General features: G+C 44.5%; 1 protein-coding gene and 1 pseudogene across 1 annotated transcript in view; one reads left to right on the forward strand and one right to left on the reverse strand.

Annotated features, from left to right (window-relative positions):
- The window catches only part of abca2 (ATP-binding cassette, sub-family A (ABC1), member 2), a 116,198-nt gene extending 112,880 nt beyond the window's left edge, over positions 1–3,318 (reverse strand). Inside the window, exon 1 of the mRNA XM_049579178.1 lies at positions 2,890–3,318. Coding sequence (XP_049435135.1) covers positions 2,890–2,955 — 66 coding nt within the window. The 5' untranslated portion in view covers positions 2,956–3,318. The remainder of the gene's footprint in view (positions 1–2,889) is intronic.
- Positions 3,319–6,158: 2,840 nt separating this feature from the next.
- Positions 6,159–8,760, forward strand: LOC125890504 (uncharacterized; annotated as a pseudogene).
- The last annotated feature ends 7,639 nt before the right edge of the window (positions 8,761–16,399 follow it).

Here is a 16,399-nt window from a genome sequence, read left to right on the forward strand (position 1 = left end):
TCACACACACACACACACACACACACAAGGTGCATAAATGTAACGTAACGTTTTCTCTTCCCGGTTTCCAAGGTATACAAAGAAAAAATTGTTGGTTACTATTTGTAAACAATAACGCAAGCTAAAGTGAAAGTAAAATCCAACCCTGGTTGCATCTTCGCTTGCTATACTTGCGTTTTAATGGCGCTGTATCCACAACTTTCGTAGCTTCCTCTTGAGTGCGTGCTGCCTACGGCCTGGCACCTGGTCACTACCTTTTTATAGAATCTCAAATTCACCTGCGTGTTGTGCACCTGAGCATCCCAAATATAGCAAAATATGAAGAAAAGAAGAAAATACGGGCAGAATGCAGGGTCTCTGCAGATAACTACGCCTCCACACACTTCTTGTTGGTCATTCAGTCAGTGATGACTGAGAGGGATTACTTTTGTATGTGTCTATACATTGTTTTTGTTTTTTTAGGAAAATCCTGCATGGTATATCTTTAAAGCTGCATTACAGTAATTTTCTGAACTTGCCAGACTGTTCTAGTTGTTCTATTATTGATCTTTACCCACTTAGTTATAATATCCTTGTTATTGATGATTATTTATCAAAAATCTTGTGGCGTAAACTAGGGACGCATGATAATATCGGCATGTCATCAGTATCGGCTAACATCGACATGCTGAGAATATCAGTACATCATGGTATCGGCCATTATCAGCTTTAAAGTGAACTATCAGAATTGGCCAGCATGCTTTTTCTTATTTTGCACAATGAATATTACATACATTGAAAAGTATTCTATTTTATGTCTCCATCTGCTGGTAGGCCATCACGGTAAGAGTATGCATGTATAACATGATGTTAATTACACAATAGAATAGACTTGATGATCACTAAAATTAGGTGGGGAAAAAAGTGGATATATCGCAATTGGCATCGGTTATCAGCCAAATAAGTTGTTATATATCGGCATATCGGATATCAGCAAAAAAAATCTTATATTGTGCGTCTCTAGTGTAAATATTTTAAAGATTTTATCCCAGCCCTAGTTTAGCCAACTTAAACAACTTTGCTAAGCTTTTGGGCATGGTTATAAGAAACCAACATTGACAAATGGTAGGAAACAGAATATGAATCAATCAGACATTTTGTACACCAAACCATCCACCCTCATTTCCTTAGAGAGTTTGTGGAACAGCTTCTGTCTTTGAATAATAGATCTAATAATAGATAATTATTACTTGCATGACCATGAGATGAGGTAAGGTACTTTTAAGTAGGCTATTTCAACAAAGGACCACTGCTGTCATTCTCCTGATGAAAATGTCTCAAATTAGTTTTAATACAGGGTCCTTACTGTTAAAAAGGACTGACCACAGACTGTGGTTGAACATTATTTCCTGTATGTCCGTGGTTGCTAATAGCCCTGATAAAGATGTGGTTTTTATAGTGATGAGTATATTTTGAACTTCATCACCACACTGGTAATTTCTTCAGGGGTCCTGTCTTCCACTAAGTGTTCTCAATAAGTTCTGATTCAGTTTTTAAACATGAAACTCACAAACTGACATGTCACAGGTAAATTACTGATCAATGTTCCATTTAAAATAGGAAATTGGAATTTACGAGTTCACAGTCAGAAATTCCAACTGGAATGCCTGCTGAATTCGGATCGTCGGATTTCTGACTGAGAAAGTCGGGAGAACCTCACTCCTGGCTGCTATGCACATCAACAGCAGTGAAAGCTATACTCATTTATTGTTCATTAGCCCTTCCATCTTATTTGTGTCTCATTAAATAACTCTTAAACACAGTACTGCCCAACCTCTATCTGTGGACATGTTGCTATGATGTTTGTATGCGCAAAATACTGCGTAATGTTTTGTCATCAACTGGTATTGCTAGAAGCAGCTAACCTAACTAGGACTGGTATTGTTAACAACACCTTGGTTTACCAACTTGTACTGGAACGCAATCAACTGGAGTGGGCTAAGCCCGGGATCGAACTGGCAACCCTCTTGCTGTGAGGCGACAGTGCTAACCACCACACCACCATGCTGCCCCTCCACTGTATTAGTTCTGTCATATTTAGTTATATCTTTCTCTTATTAAGTCCATTAATTTCATGGAAGTGCAAGACTTTATCAGAGAATAGTCACCATAAGCAGTTTTAGATGCTGCCTTTCCATCATTCATTTCAAAAGCAATATGTTATTATCCTATCTGATAATAACCTACATCCTGCTGTCATAAGGAATGTAGTAAAAACAAAAACTTCCATGTTTCTATTCCCATAAATATTACAGGATATTCACACCAGAATATTTTTCATCAGGTGGTTCTTAAAGTGACAGCGACAGCTTGTTATATATGTTTTGAGGTTAGCATGAATAATGTCATGTGATCTTAACCTGTAATTCTGTGATTATAACATCTGTCAGGCCATTTATTTTTAACATCTTATAGATGTGATAAATAAATAATTGAGAACCTCATGTAAACCCACCCTGAGCTCATATAGGCCTTTTCAAAATTTAGGCTAATAAACATAAAATGGGATTACACAACTGTTGTTTACCACAGACAACTACCTGTTTGACAGTATGAGCACATACAGAGAGCAGCTTCCCAACAACACCCCGCCAGTAAATCTGCGTGGACATCCTCATCATCATGCTCCTTATTAAGCTCACTGCGGTGTTATTCTAACGCCTGATGGGAACATTTGCAGATACAGACAGGTGCTCTTAGACTTAGCCCAAATAACGGCTGCGGGAAATGGAGCAGCAGCAGCTGAATCGACGCCCGCCTGCTCTCCAAAGACACGAACATCCAGACACGTCTGTACTGTCCTTTTTTATATCATTTCACACACTGTCATGTCACAAATGTGTTTCTTACCGGTCCCCTCCTCTTCAGGGATATGTTCTTCCACAACAGGAGATGGAGCTGGTGCAGGAATCCCATTTTGCCTCCCACTTCTGCTTCACTATGTCAGAAATTTACCAAATTAGCATAACGTTACCGGCGGTGGCCTATGACTGGGTTTAAATAAGCGGGGAATGTCTATCCCGTTCCCAGGCATCCCGTCCGAGCCTGTTACGGTGCTGAAATGTGTCGGCCTTGGCTGACAGTGAATAATGTGGAGCTATTCAGTTTGTTGCTTATTTGCCGGTGACTGGCGGTGAGAGTCGTGTCGGGACTGTTTGTGTTCCGTCTGTCATCCTCTGTGTGTCGGTGGAGCACCGGCTAGCTTCCCCTGCGGAATCCTCTCGGTGTAGTAGTGCAATGGTCTGTGTTGGAGCAGGAAACCAGTGGAGGCAGCTTCATAGAAAGCTAACCATAGTAATGAAAACACACACTTCCGGCCTGGCCTTTAAAAACAAAAGCCCTCCTAATTTCCCAGGTGCACTTTATACACTGTATTTGCCACAAAAGAAGCTGGTGTGGCAGTGATCAGAGAGATACAAAGTCCCCCTAATGTCTACCCTCTACCCTTACCATGGTTATTATAAAACTGAAAAAAATGAACTTAAAAACTAAACAGGGTGTGAGAAAATATTTTTGTTGACTGAAATAAAAATAAAAAATAGACTTTCAAAAAAGAAAAGAGAAAAAAGACAAACTAAGGGAGTGTACTTTATCTTTTAAATGTTGTGGGGGAGGAGTAATATGTGCATACATGAATTGATGTAACTGTTTGTGATTTATATGGATATGTTTAAGTGCGTGTACACATATATAGTATTTGGTTCTTCCGTTCTTTTTTTATTTATTTTATTATTATTTATTATTTATTTATTTAGTTATTTTTTTCTCATCTTAATTCTTTTCAGGGTCATTTCCCTTCAATTTGTAAAACATATGGACACATCTGGATGAGATGTGGCTATGTAGGCCTATATATGATTAATTATTAGTACTTTGCCAAGAAACTAAATTAAAATTTGATCACAAAAAAAAAAAACATACAAAGTCCAAGCTCCCCTAATGTACCCATTAGCCCATCAGAACATTTTGACCACGCACCAAAAGTCAAAAGTCTCTAATTTGTTCTTACTATATTATTTGTATTCTCCCATACTTTACTGTAGGTTTGTTTTTTGTTTGTTTGTTGCATTGGTAGCCTAAAACTAAAAAAAAAACAAAAAAAAAAAAAAAAAAAACTTAGGAAAAAAAGAACATGTGGAAAAAATATTTTAGTTTACTGGGGCCTTAAGGGATTTTGTTTGTTTGTTTGTTTGTTTGTTTGTTTTTAACAACAAATATTTTTCCTTAAACCTCCCTGAGAGGAGTGGTGCAGGAATGAGTCCTAAAACTCAAAAATTAGTTAGCCTTTTTGTACTCCTGGTTCCCTCATCTTGAAGTCAAAAGTTTTTGAATGGGCTTTTGGTTAGATGCCCCCGATAATGTCTGTGGTTAACACCTGCTTGACAGACTTTCGAGTTTTCGTTTATGACATTTTGAGACTTTTAGGGACTTTCCTTAATTATCAGAGGAGGGGAGTAGCTGGGGTGTGACTTTTTTTTTTCTTTTTTTTTCATGCTCCCTGAAATGACAAATATTTTTACTTGAACTTTGCTGAGTGACTGGTGGAAAATGCATGACCCTCCCTGCACCATACATTGTTCAACAGATTTTTAAAACTTATCCTTTGATGTTTGAAAGTTAAAAGCTGAAGACAAAATCCTGGAGTTGAAAAAAGCCTTGTTCTATTTCATTCTTCCTGACCGCCAGATGGCGGTGCTTTAGCACTGGATATCTCCATCTCGCATATGTGCAGGTCGAGTCATTATACCAACAAAGTCACCTGTGACCATGCAATGATGTAGGGCATTCACCCCGTATAAAACCCCATGTCATCACGCAATCTGTTCCTTCTATCTTCTCGCAATTGAAGAAGCTAATAGCAGGTGAATTAGCTCGTTGCTTGTAGCCTCGTAACCAGCTGGTTGGTGCCTCGATTTTGTTCATCCACCAGAGGCTGCGACAAGCTGTTTTCTTAAGAAAGGAGTACAGACAGACGGACAGCGGTGATCTCGCCGTTTACGGTTCGTGCTGAACTAAATTACAGCAACACAGGTAAGTCTACCGGCAGCCCCGCTGGGCTCGCCTGGTTCATTCATGCATGATCCGCTGCGTTGTTAGCTCTCTGCTCTCGGAGGGACGCAACAGCGACAGTAAGTATTGTAAGTTACTTATACACCGTTGGATGGAAAGCTAATAGGTAATGTTAGCAATTTGTTCAGTTAATTAATCAGTGCTTGAGTTCGCTAGTACTGTAAGATAGCTTTTGTGTTAGGAGGCACGCTTCAACGCGGCCCAGCCTTAAGTTTGTAGGATAGCGGCACGGTGTTTTCGCGGTGGCTGACTAGTATTGTTTATAATGCTACGACAGTTGTCTGGTTGTTTTATTTGTTTTTCCATCAGTGACAACGTGTGTCTATTGACAACATAGTATTAGCTGTGTGCTAATTTTGTGTAAGGCTATTCGCCATTGTATTTTTTTCCTTATTTGTTTGAACTATTTAATGACATGTTGGGCTCGCATGTCTGTAACTCATGTATGGCTCCCCTCCACATGGAGGATGGTCATGATCAATGCCCTGCCTGCCTGGGGATTGAACACCTTAAGGCAGGCGTGTCTGACGACCCCTGTATGAACTGTAGGTTTATGCCACTGCCAATACGGATGGCTAGGCTTGCAGAAATAGAAAATAATACTGACCTGCCGGCTGCTAGTATGACTAATCCAGCAGCATCAAAGAGACGCAACACGCCCTCACATGGTCCTCCTAAAAAACTGAGAAGGGTGGACACTTTGCTTCTTCAGGTTGGCTCTCTGTCATCTGAATTTGCCCAGATTAAAGAGCTCCTCCTCAATCTTCAGCCTGATAATAGGGGGCCAGCTCCCAGTGGTGACTCCGCCACGAGAGGCTCGCCTTGTCAAGAGGATGATGTGCTATCTACTGCAGCATCCTGCAGTTTGTTTACAGAGCAAGAGGAGGAAGCTCAAGATGTGGACAGAGACACGGCCTCCATGACCTCGGGGGCTTTTTCACAAGGGTCCGATGCTGGGTCATTGCATGGATCTGATGTTGGTCATGCCTTGTCCTCAGTGTCGACTGACAGATGATCTCCTTACTAAAAGTTATCATATAGCAGCATACATGGTGCATCTTGGTAACTCCCTTTCTCACCTCATCCTGGCCTTGTCTCAGACCCTGCAAGAGTCTGGTGTGGACTCTTCTGCCCAGACCCTTAGTGATGCATCCCTTCAGACTTCTGCCTTCATGTCTGGGGAGCTTGGAAGGTTGATGTCAACAGTGACACTGGCTCACCGCCAGGTCTGGCTGGCATAGTCCCCCCTGTTGGAGGCATGTCGTCGCACCCTCCGCATCCTTCCAGTGGTTCCAGGTCAGATTTTTGGGCCCGCCGCTCAGCAGGCACTGGATCGCAGTGCACAGGCAGATCAGGCGAGGCAGAGGTTTGCTGGTCTGCAGCAGGGCCTGGGTCCTGTTCCAGGATGTAGAGGTCCCTTGCCTTCCAGACACAGCCACTTCCATCCACCTGCTCGCCCAGGTGGACAGCCTAGAACCTCTCAAAATACGGGGCACTATGATCAGCACCGGCGTGCTTCTTCCCGGCCAACCTTCCAGGTGCCAAGAGGACTAGCCCCCAGTGGTTGCCCCCCTAAAGGCTCAAGGAGCCAGGGGGGTCGAACCTGAGGTCAGAGCAGCCGGTGTCGGACACTTCTCCCAGCAGCAACTCAGCTACTGGGAGAGGGAGACCACAGACCCTTGGGTGGTGTCCACACTGTCCAGGGGATACACACTACAGTTCCAACACCAGCCACCCGCTTTCGGTGGGGTCAGAATGACTGTGGTCAACGACCCCGCAAAATCCCTGGCTCTCAGCCAGGAATTGGCAGCCCTCTTAGAAAAAGAAGCCATCGAGCCTGTAGAAGGGCACACACGGCTCAGTGGGTTTTATTCAGTGTATTTTTTGATTCCGAAGAAGGATGGCAGGTTCCGTCCAATCCTGGACCTGAGGGGTTTAAACGGATGGCAGATGTTCTGCATTCAGTGACAGAGGAGGCCTGGTTTGTGTCAGTGGATCTCAAGGACTCCTATTTTCACGTGCCTATTGCGCCACACCACAGGCAGTTCCTGAGGTTTGTGTTTCAGGGACAGGCCTACCAATTCAAAGTGTTGCCATTTGGTCTTTCACTGGCCCCTCACATATTCACAAGGTGCGTGGCGGCCGCCCTTTCTCCCATACAAGCCAGAGGGTTGGCAGTCTTACCATAGACGATAGACGATTGGCTAATCATTTCCCTAACAGCCGAGCAGGCAATCAGGGACACAGCCATGCTGCTTGGCCATGTGAGCCAGCTGGGCATTACAGTGAACTTCAGCAAGAGCAAGCTTATACCCAGTCAGAGGGTGGATTACCTGGGCATGAGACTCGACTCACAACTAATGAGAGCCTTTCTTTCCCAAAAGAGGGTGGAGGCTATTCTGCAACTTATAGGTTGCTTCCAGAGGGGCAAGCTCATGAAGTTCGGCCTCCTTCTCAGGCTGCTGGGCATGCTGACAGCAGCATCCATGGTGATTCCTCTTGGTCTTCTGTCCTTACGCCCCCTTCAAATTTGGGTCAATGGGCTCGGCTTGGATCCACAGTGGCACAGGGGCAGGAACGTCAGGGTGTCCAGCTTATGTTGCCAGGCTCTGAAGCCTTGGAGAAGAGTGAGTTACCTGACCAAGGGGGTACCTCTGGGGGTAATTCCTTCCCGCAGAGAGGTGGTGGAGACGGATGCCTCTCTATTGGGCTGGGGTGCAGTCTGGCAGCGCAGGACCATCAGGGGCCGATGGAAGGTGCGACAGAGGTTAGAACACATAAATGTGCTCGAGCTCAGGGCAATTTATCTAGCACTGCAACATTTCCTTCCAATACTAAGGGGCCAGCATGTTCTCATCCGGACAGACAGCACCTCAGCAGGTATATCACGTCAGTCATCAAGGGGGCACTCGGTCCAGGCAAGGTCTGAGAGTGGCACAGCAGCTCCTTACATGGGCATTTCCCCACTTCCTGAGCCTCAGGGCTGTACATATACCAGGAATGCAGAATAGTGCAGCCGATGTGCTGTAACGCCAAGGGCCAAATCAGGGAGACTGGAGACTTCACCCAGATGTAGTGGGAATGATTTGGAGCCGATATGGCAGAGCAGAAGTGGATGTTTTTGCCTCCGAAACATCAACACATTGTCCCCTCTGGTACTCCCTAAGGGAGACTACCAGTCCGTTGGGGCAGGATGCCTTAGCTCACGCTTGGCCGACCTGCCTCCTGTATGCCTTTCCCCCAGTCCCCCTAATTTGGGCAATGTTGGACAGAGTCCAACATGGAGGCCACAAACTGATTCTGGTGGCACCCAACTGGCCAGGGAGACAATGGTTTCCAGTGCTTCTGAAAATACTCAGTGGGGAGCCCTGGCACCTCCCAAGGAGACCAGACCTTCTGTCTCAGCTGGGGGGATGCAAATGGCATCCGAATAGGGATCGCCTTCAGCTGTGTGTCTGGCCATTGGAATGCCAGGATCCACTCCTGGCGTCCTGTGACCAGTCGGTGATCCACACTGTGTTAAGTTCAAGGGCTCCCTCCACTAGGTCACTCTATGCAAATCAGTGGAAGCTTTTTTCCCAGTGGTGCAAAACACATGATGAGGATCCAGAGACCTGCTCGGTGGTCATCATTCTGCGTTTTCTGCAGTAATTGTTCGATGCCGGCAGATGTGCATCAACGCTGAAAGTGTATGTCACTGCCATTTCAGCAGGACATGTGAGAGTGGACAATCAGACAGTGGGGTCACGCTATCTGGTTAGTCAGTTCTTAAAGGGTGCACAGAGGCTAAGACCATCGAGAGTCACTGTAGTGCCATCATGGGACTTGAAGTTGGTATTGGGGTCCTTGTGTCTCCCCCCATTTGAGCCGCTGGAGCAGATTGAATTGAGGTCCACACAGATCATGTCAGCAAAGCGAGTGGGGGAGCTCCATGCCCTTTCAGTGAGCCAGATGTGCATGCCCTGGTATCCTGATGGTTCAGGGGTTACTCTCCTGCCAAATCCATCCTTCCTGCCAAAGAGAGTGCCTTCCTCACATGTAAATCAAGCCATCGAGTTGGCGGCATTTAATCCATCGGGTTCTTCTCAGAGGGCAGAGGAGCCATCTGAGCTACTGTGCCCGCTTCGGGCACTCAAGACATACGTGGAGGCCACTGCCAATTTACGTAAGACTGACCAACTTTTTGTCTGCTATGGGGGTTGTAAGAAAGGTACACCCCTATCAAGACAGAGACTTTCTAACTGGATTGTGGATGTGATTCTTCATGCTTACAGGTCACAAGGCCTGCCAGCCCCTAGTAATGTGAAGTGTCACTCTACTCGGAGTGTGTCCACATCCTGGGCAGCATTAAAAGGGGTCTCTCTGCAAGACATCTGTACTGCCGCAACCTGGGGGTCTTCATGTACCTTCACTCGCTATTACCGTGTCAATGCGGCTGCCCCTACAGCTGTGGCAGCGGCTGTCCTGTCAACAGCTTCCACCCCTTAGCGTGGTAAGCATTCCTCGTGACCTTGCTGGTATAAGTCATCCAGTGCTAAAGCACCGCCATCTGGCAGTCAGGAAGAATGAAATAGAACGAGAATTACAGCTGTATCTATGGTTCTATGAATTCTGGATGACCGCCAGAACTGTCTGTCACTCGGAATCTGGGCGAGAAGACTCAGTGGGAACAGATTGCGTGATGACGTGGGGTTTTATACGGGGTGAACGCCCTACGTCATTGCATGGTCACAGGTGACTTTTTTGGTATAATGACTCGACCTGCACATATGCGAGATGGAGATATCCAGTGCTAAAGCACCACCATCTGTTGGTCATCCAGAATTCATAGAACCGTAGTTACAGATGTAACCACAAACAGCCACAGCATCAGATAGGGAGTATATATTCAGCATCTGTCATCTTAAAAAAGTCAAAAGAAAAGAAAGAGTGAGACTGCGAAAGAGAAAGAGAGAGCACACGCGCGAACGAGAGAAACGCAACATTGATTTACAATTGTGGTGACCTCCTCCCAGGCTACCTTTGCATCATCAGCCCGTGGAGGTCTGCTCACAGTTCTGTATATTCAGACACTGCGAGCTTGGACCGGACCAAAACATCAGTTTCCTCCTGGGAGAAGTTTGACCATCTGACGCTGCTGCTCTCTTCTGCCATGGTGAATTGAGTAAACTCTCATTACGCCTTAGCGCGGCGCATTTAAAGGCGAGGAGAGGGGCTCATTTGATTGGTGTGATGTATGTAAAACCCACTCCATGCCTTCTCTCCTCCCTCTTTCCGACTTGCGCCGGTAGGAGGGACGGAGGTGGGAAAGAGGAGTAGCTGCGCCAGCGCGCACGGTGTGCCAAACTTGCAAAATCCGTCTGGCCACACCAGTGGCGGTTCTAGGCCAGCTTCAATGGGGGGGCCAAGCTAGGGCCAGTCCTTTTGATACAGGGGCACATACAAGTACGGTCAAATATCTAAGTCTGAACAATAAGATATATATATGTGTAAGGGGGTCTGGGGGCATGCTCCCCCGGGAGAAAATTTTGTATTTGATTTAAAGGCATCAATCTGGTGAATTCTGAGAGCAAAGTTATGATGGCAGAATATGCCTAGATTTCAACATCTTTGTGCTTTTTATGTGTGAAAAATGTTCCATTTTTACTGATAAAAACATTAGTTGTACTATGTTATGGTGAAGGGTTACACTTAAAATACGGCCAAGTATTAGTGGTTAAACATTTCAGTAATCAAAAGAAAAATGACTGACGTACTGATCTGCCTCTGGAGGGCTATTTTAATATTTAAAATCATGTGCAGACAAAATATTCTTTTAAAATTCTCACACTCACAAGTACAGTTCCAGATACGCAAAACGAAAGGAAAACAAAAGGTGAGATTCAAATAAATTCCACACAAACAGGCACAAATTACTGCTTTCCTCCCTCCCTCTCGATTTGCAAGTACAGCACCCTGAATCAGAGCATTTCAAAAGCCCTCAGGTAGTTGAATGCCTCTGGGACAGGCCCATTTATAGCAACCCACTGGATCCGTGGCGTGCGCGATCCGGCCGAGGCGCGGGTGCTGGAGCTAATAGCAGCCATTCAAGCTGCTCCACCAGTCGCGCCTAGAAGCGGCTCGGCGCTCCGCTCCGCTAAAATTACGCGCCGGGTCTATTTCTGACGACACGTCAATTTGCACAGACCAAATGAGTCAAACAGGAAGTCAGGCACAGAAAAGACGAGTATCCAGTCGATTTTCAAAATAAAAGACCAATGAAAACTCCGGAACGTATATCACATCACTACACAAACATGATGTGACAGGCATGAGTCAAATGAAAAGGAAATAGTTTTCAGAGCTTACCTCAATGGTGCTGTGTGTTGCCGTGCAGGCTCAGAGTTGTCTTAAATACAGCCACACAATTCTCTACTGATGTTTTCTGGGTGTTTTCAAGAATGCTCACGAAGTGGATGTCAGTATTCCTCAATATTCCGCTTAGAAATGCGGTCTGCTCTATCAACTCAGGCTCACATTAGCGCTAGGAGAGGAGCTCCTAGCGCTAGCGTAGGAGCTCCAGCCGGTGCGCTACAGAGTGACGTTCATTTACCGGAGGCATTTTATATCTGGCCATTTTTTTGGAGACTGTGGCAGGGCAAATTAGTCAATGTATGGGAAACACTAAACACTAGAAAACTCAGGCCCTTTTCCTTCTTGTGTGGTGTATTCTGTATGATTCACTGGGTGCGCCTCTTTAAGTGGTCCGACCGGCAACCTGTTGAGACGATTTAGTTCCGCGTTCCCCCTCCGACTCCTCGGCGGGGGGGCCACAGGGGGGGCCGGACTCGGAGTTACGGGGGCACTGGCCCCTGCTGGCCCCCGCCTAAAACCGCCATTGGGCCACACGCAGTTGGAGAAGCGCAGGTGCGCTGCGCCCCCGCCCCGCACGGTCTGCGAAACTATAGAGCCCAAGGAGTCATTTCCCTTCACAAAGTGCAGTGTTTGTATTTTACCTAGTCTGAACTTCTCAAAGGTGCAGTGTGTAGGATTCAGGGGGATATACTGGCAGATGTGGAATACAGTATAATAAGTGTGTTTTTTTAAATGTGTAATCACAGAAAAAATAAAGGGCCCTATTTAGATGGTCTAAAACGCAAAGCGCCAGGCGTGCGGTGCGTGGGCATGTCCCAGTCACTTGCTGGTTAGACAGCGCGTTTCAGACTGTGCACCATGGCGGAGAGTCTAAAAGGGTTGGACTTACTCTGTGAATTAGTCATGGGTGTGTTTTGGGCGTATCATTCAATAAGCCAATCAGAGTGTCACCTCTCATTCCCTTTAAAAGAGGCGCGATTGGAGTGCACGGCGGAGAGATAGTTAGATGGCGGACCTACCAACTGGAAAGAGTGAGCGTTTTACAGCTGAGGAGACAATAAATGTATCTCTATATCAACTGTCCCGTCACATCTGATGTCAGATCAAAAGGGATTGGCACCGTTTGGCACGTTTGGCACGTTTGGCACGCATAGTGGAAACCCAACCTGATTTGATTAACACAGCTGCAAACTAATACACTGCAAAAACTCAAAATCTTACCAAGAATATTTGTCTTATTTCTAGTCAAAATGTCTCATTTCTAGTCAAAAAAAATCTCATTACACTTAAAATAAGACTCATCACCTAAAAAGTTACTTGTTTTTAGGCAGTTTTCACTTGTTTCAAGTAAATTTTCACTTGAAATAAGTAGAAAAATCTGTCAGTGGACCAAGTTTTTTTTGCTTGTAATAAGAAAAAAAACCTTGCTCCACTGACAGATTTTTCTACTTATTTCAAGTGAAAATTTACTTGAAACAAGTGAAAATTGCCTAAAAACAAGTAACTTTTTAGGCATGAAGAATCACATCCACAATGTGCACCCACCCACAGATGCATATTACTAACTTGTTTAATAGCGAAATACTGCGCTGTTGACTTTAGACCAGGTTTTTGTTGGTCACTGGTGCATTTGCTTTTTATGTCATCTAACTGGCATGACTGCGCCTGACCACTCCTCATTTTTAGACCAACACACCCAGAAAAGCGCAAGTTCATTTGCTAGTTAGATGAAGATGGCGCAGGGCGTGAAAATGACAACTACGTCTGCATCTAAATAGCAATGACACTTGCGACATGGATTATGCGCCCTCCGCCGTCCACTTTAGACCATCTAAATAGGGCCCCTAGACTGTTGTGTTTTAGTCACCTTAGAATGAGCTGTTTATATCTACTCAGGGAGCGGGTCCTCTTCTGTGGAGTCTGCCATGTTACACTGCCATGTTTCTACAGTAGCCCAGAATGGACAAACCAAACACTGGTTCTTGATAGGGCCATTCACGTTATCGTGTTAACCATCTTAGTTCTCCTACATGCTTGGGACATGGGAGAAATTTCAGTTGGTTGCAATATACAGCCTCACCACTAGATGTCACTAAATTTTACAATCTGGACCTTTAAATTTTGCCCCTGACAAGTATCCCCCATACTTGTAATTAAAAGGTAAATGTGGTCTAAAATTGCTTTGACACAAAATGCACTCAGTGACCACATCTTTCAAAATTCATTTTGAAACCAAACCAAGACAAATACCCCCCATATTAAAATAAAAAAACAACAACTAAAACTAATGTTGAAACCAATGAAAACTAAACTAAAACACTTCAAACAATAAAACCTAAACTGAAACAAGTAACCCACTCTGGGAACCAACTGAAACTAAGCTTAACTGAAAATTGAAAGTGTGAAAATAGAATAGTGAAGGCTCTTATTGCAGAACATGGTTTTGAAATTACATTCAGCAAACACATATGAGTTGAATGTTCCAGTGTCCACATACTTTTGAGCATGTAGTGTACCTGAAGCTAAACTAAAATGATGAACATGGTAGATGTTATAACTGTGTAACATTATCTTGTTAGCATTGTTATTGTGAGCATGTTAGCATGCTGATGTGTGTGTGTGTGTGTGTGTGTGTGTGTGTGTGTGTGTGTGTGTGTATGTACTGATTTCATTACACTTGATCACGTGTGTGTGAAGTGTCTTAGTGTACCATTGCTAGTAGATGGTACATGCCACATGCTGCCTTGTGCTATCTGCGTGCTACCTGCTACAGCTTCTGCAGCTGGCAAGCCTCTGTAATATGGACTAAAAAGAGGAGCCGAGTGTGTAAGCCTCCTCCTGCCAGTACAGAGCCTCTCCACTAACAAGACTCCTGCAGTGCCAGACTCAACTACACATCATATTTGAGCAGCAATGGGCCCCAGAAACACAGCAAGCAGCCCACTCCTGTGTGGACACACCCAGACCCCTAACCACTGTCACAGCTGTGGGCAAATAACCCCTCTGGTATGTTCAAAGTCTGTTGAGATAAAGGCTAAGGAAACACACCCTGACAGGTAAGCAATGCAATGACATGCACAAGAGGCTGGCCTTAACAGGCCAAGATGGGGGACTGGTTGTCCTGGGGCCACCCTTGCCACTGTGATTTACAGCATCATGGTGAAGATAGTACTACTAGCGAAGGCGTACCCCTTGTGGCACTGTAAAATCCTGCTCAGACAGGTCTCCACCTCTGACAATAGCTGGACCTTACATATGGTTTATGTTTGAGGGCAATAGGGCATCGGGCAATGGGAGCAGGTACAAGTGGACCAGAAACCTAACTCCTGTGTGAACGGTCCGTCGCTAAAAAGGGTAGGCTTATGCTACTGTATAATAACTTCGGTCACAGTGGTGGGACTTGGTGAGCCTAGTATTTTTTGAGGTGGTATATGGTGTAAAAGTTTGAGAACTATACCCCTAACCTTTAGAGTCTGGTTTGGGTCAAGCTCCAAAAACACTGGATCCTACATTTTCCATAACAAAACTTTATAGCATCTTTTGTTAGGTCCTCCCTGCTTGTCTGTCCAGCTCCACTGTTGAACATTATGCAGTCTCCAATCCCAAGCTGAGATAATACTGTGATGACATCAGGGTTATTTCCTCAGACTTTACATGGCTTCACCAGAGCCACTGAGAAGAAGTAGCTTTCTCCTTTTACAGACACAAAGGTCCTATATGCCGTTGTCTATATGCAGATGTCTTTTTTCCTGTCAGCAAGTTAGAGCTAACAGAGGTACAGCACCTTAAGTTGACACTAATTTTTGACAAAATAGGCCAAGATTACAATATATACAGTACCACTCAAAATTTTGAACACACTTTCCCATTTACTTGAATGGAAAAGTGTCCAAACTTTTGACTGGTACTGTATGTTCTGTGTTTCATGCCAGGACATTAAATAAATAGGTTATGGTTGATGATAGTATGTTTTCTCGTTGTTGCAGTTGCATTAGAAGAAAAAAGCCCTACTATGAAAATATAGAGAAAATTGAAGAAAATACTATGAATGAGAGCCTGTGCCGCCCTCTAGTGCATTTATGCCATTAAGGTGATTGTGTTTGGCTGGCATTACCTTTACTTCCTCATTATCTGCATTCCCGCAAGTCCCAATTTTGTGAAAAAACAAAAACACTGATATTACTTACAAATCAACCAGATTAAAACCCAGTAAATAGAAAACTAGTGAAAAACTACGTAAATGACCACAACACATTGTTATGAATAGGGAAATATTGAGAGTACAGACAGAAATGTTTGTTATGCTAGATAGTAAAGTTATTAATTCATTGCACTGCTACTGCATCAGTGAATTGCCAGTTAGCCCTAGAGAGGTTTAACTCTCTGTTTGAAATTTTTGTGTGTTGTGTTCACACAGAGTAAACCATGCCTGCATGCAAGTGTCTGCATCATCAATTTCAAATTACAACTAACAGCAGCCTGGCTCTATAAATGTCAGTCCATAGCTTGGTCCATTCTTTGGTGGATCTCACTGAGGGCCTGAGGACACTTTCAGCAGATGGCCTGTCACTTAATTAATAATTGGCATTCACTGAAGCTCCTTGAAATTCATCTGTAAGTGTTGTCACAGCAACAAGGTCACATACCAAAGTCTGCATTACATTAGTTCAAAAACATACAGAACAAATTAAATTAAAACTTTGAGTTTCAGCACTGCATGAAGGTAAATCAACTGGAAAAGTGTGGGAGTAAAGAGAGGGCACAGCTAGGTTCTGCTGTAAAGCCCAAACGTGAACTGGGAGGCCAAGGGCGAAACAGACTGTTGAAACAGTTGTGGTTGGTGCCTACAGGAGCTGCGCAACCCGGTGCCCCTTTCCTCTGCAGAGTTGCAAGAACAGGAAGAGGAGGACCAGCTTGTGGTTTAAAAATCGAAAAT

This window comes from Epinephelus fuscoguttatus, linkage group LG6 (assembly GCF_011397635.1).
Source record: "Epinephelus fuscoguttatus linkage group LG6, E.fuscoguttatus.final_Chr_v1".
In the NCBI taxonomy this organism is placed as follows: Eukaryota; Metazoa; Chordata; class Actinopteri; order Perciformes; family Serranidae; genus Epinephelus; species Epinephelus fuscoguttatus.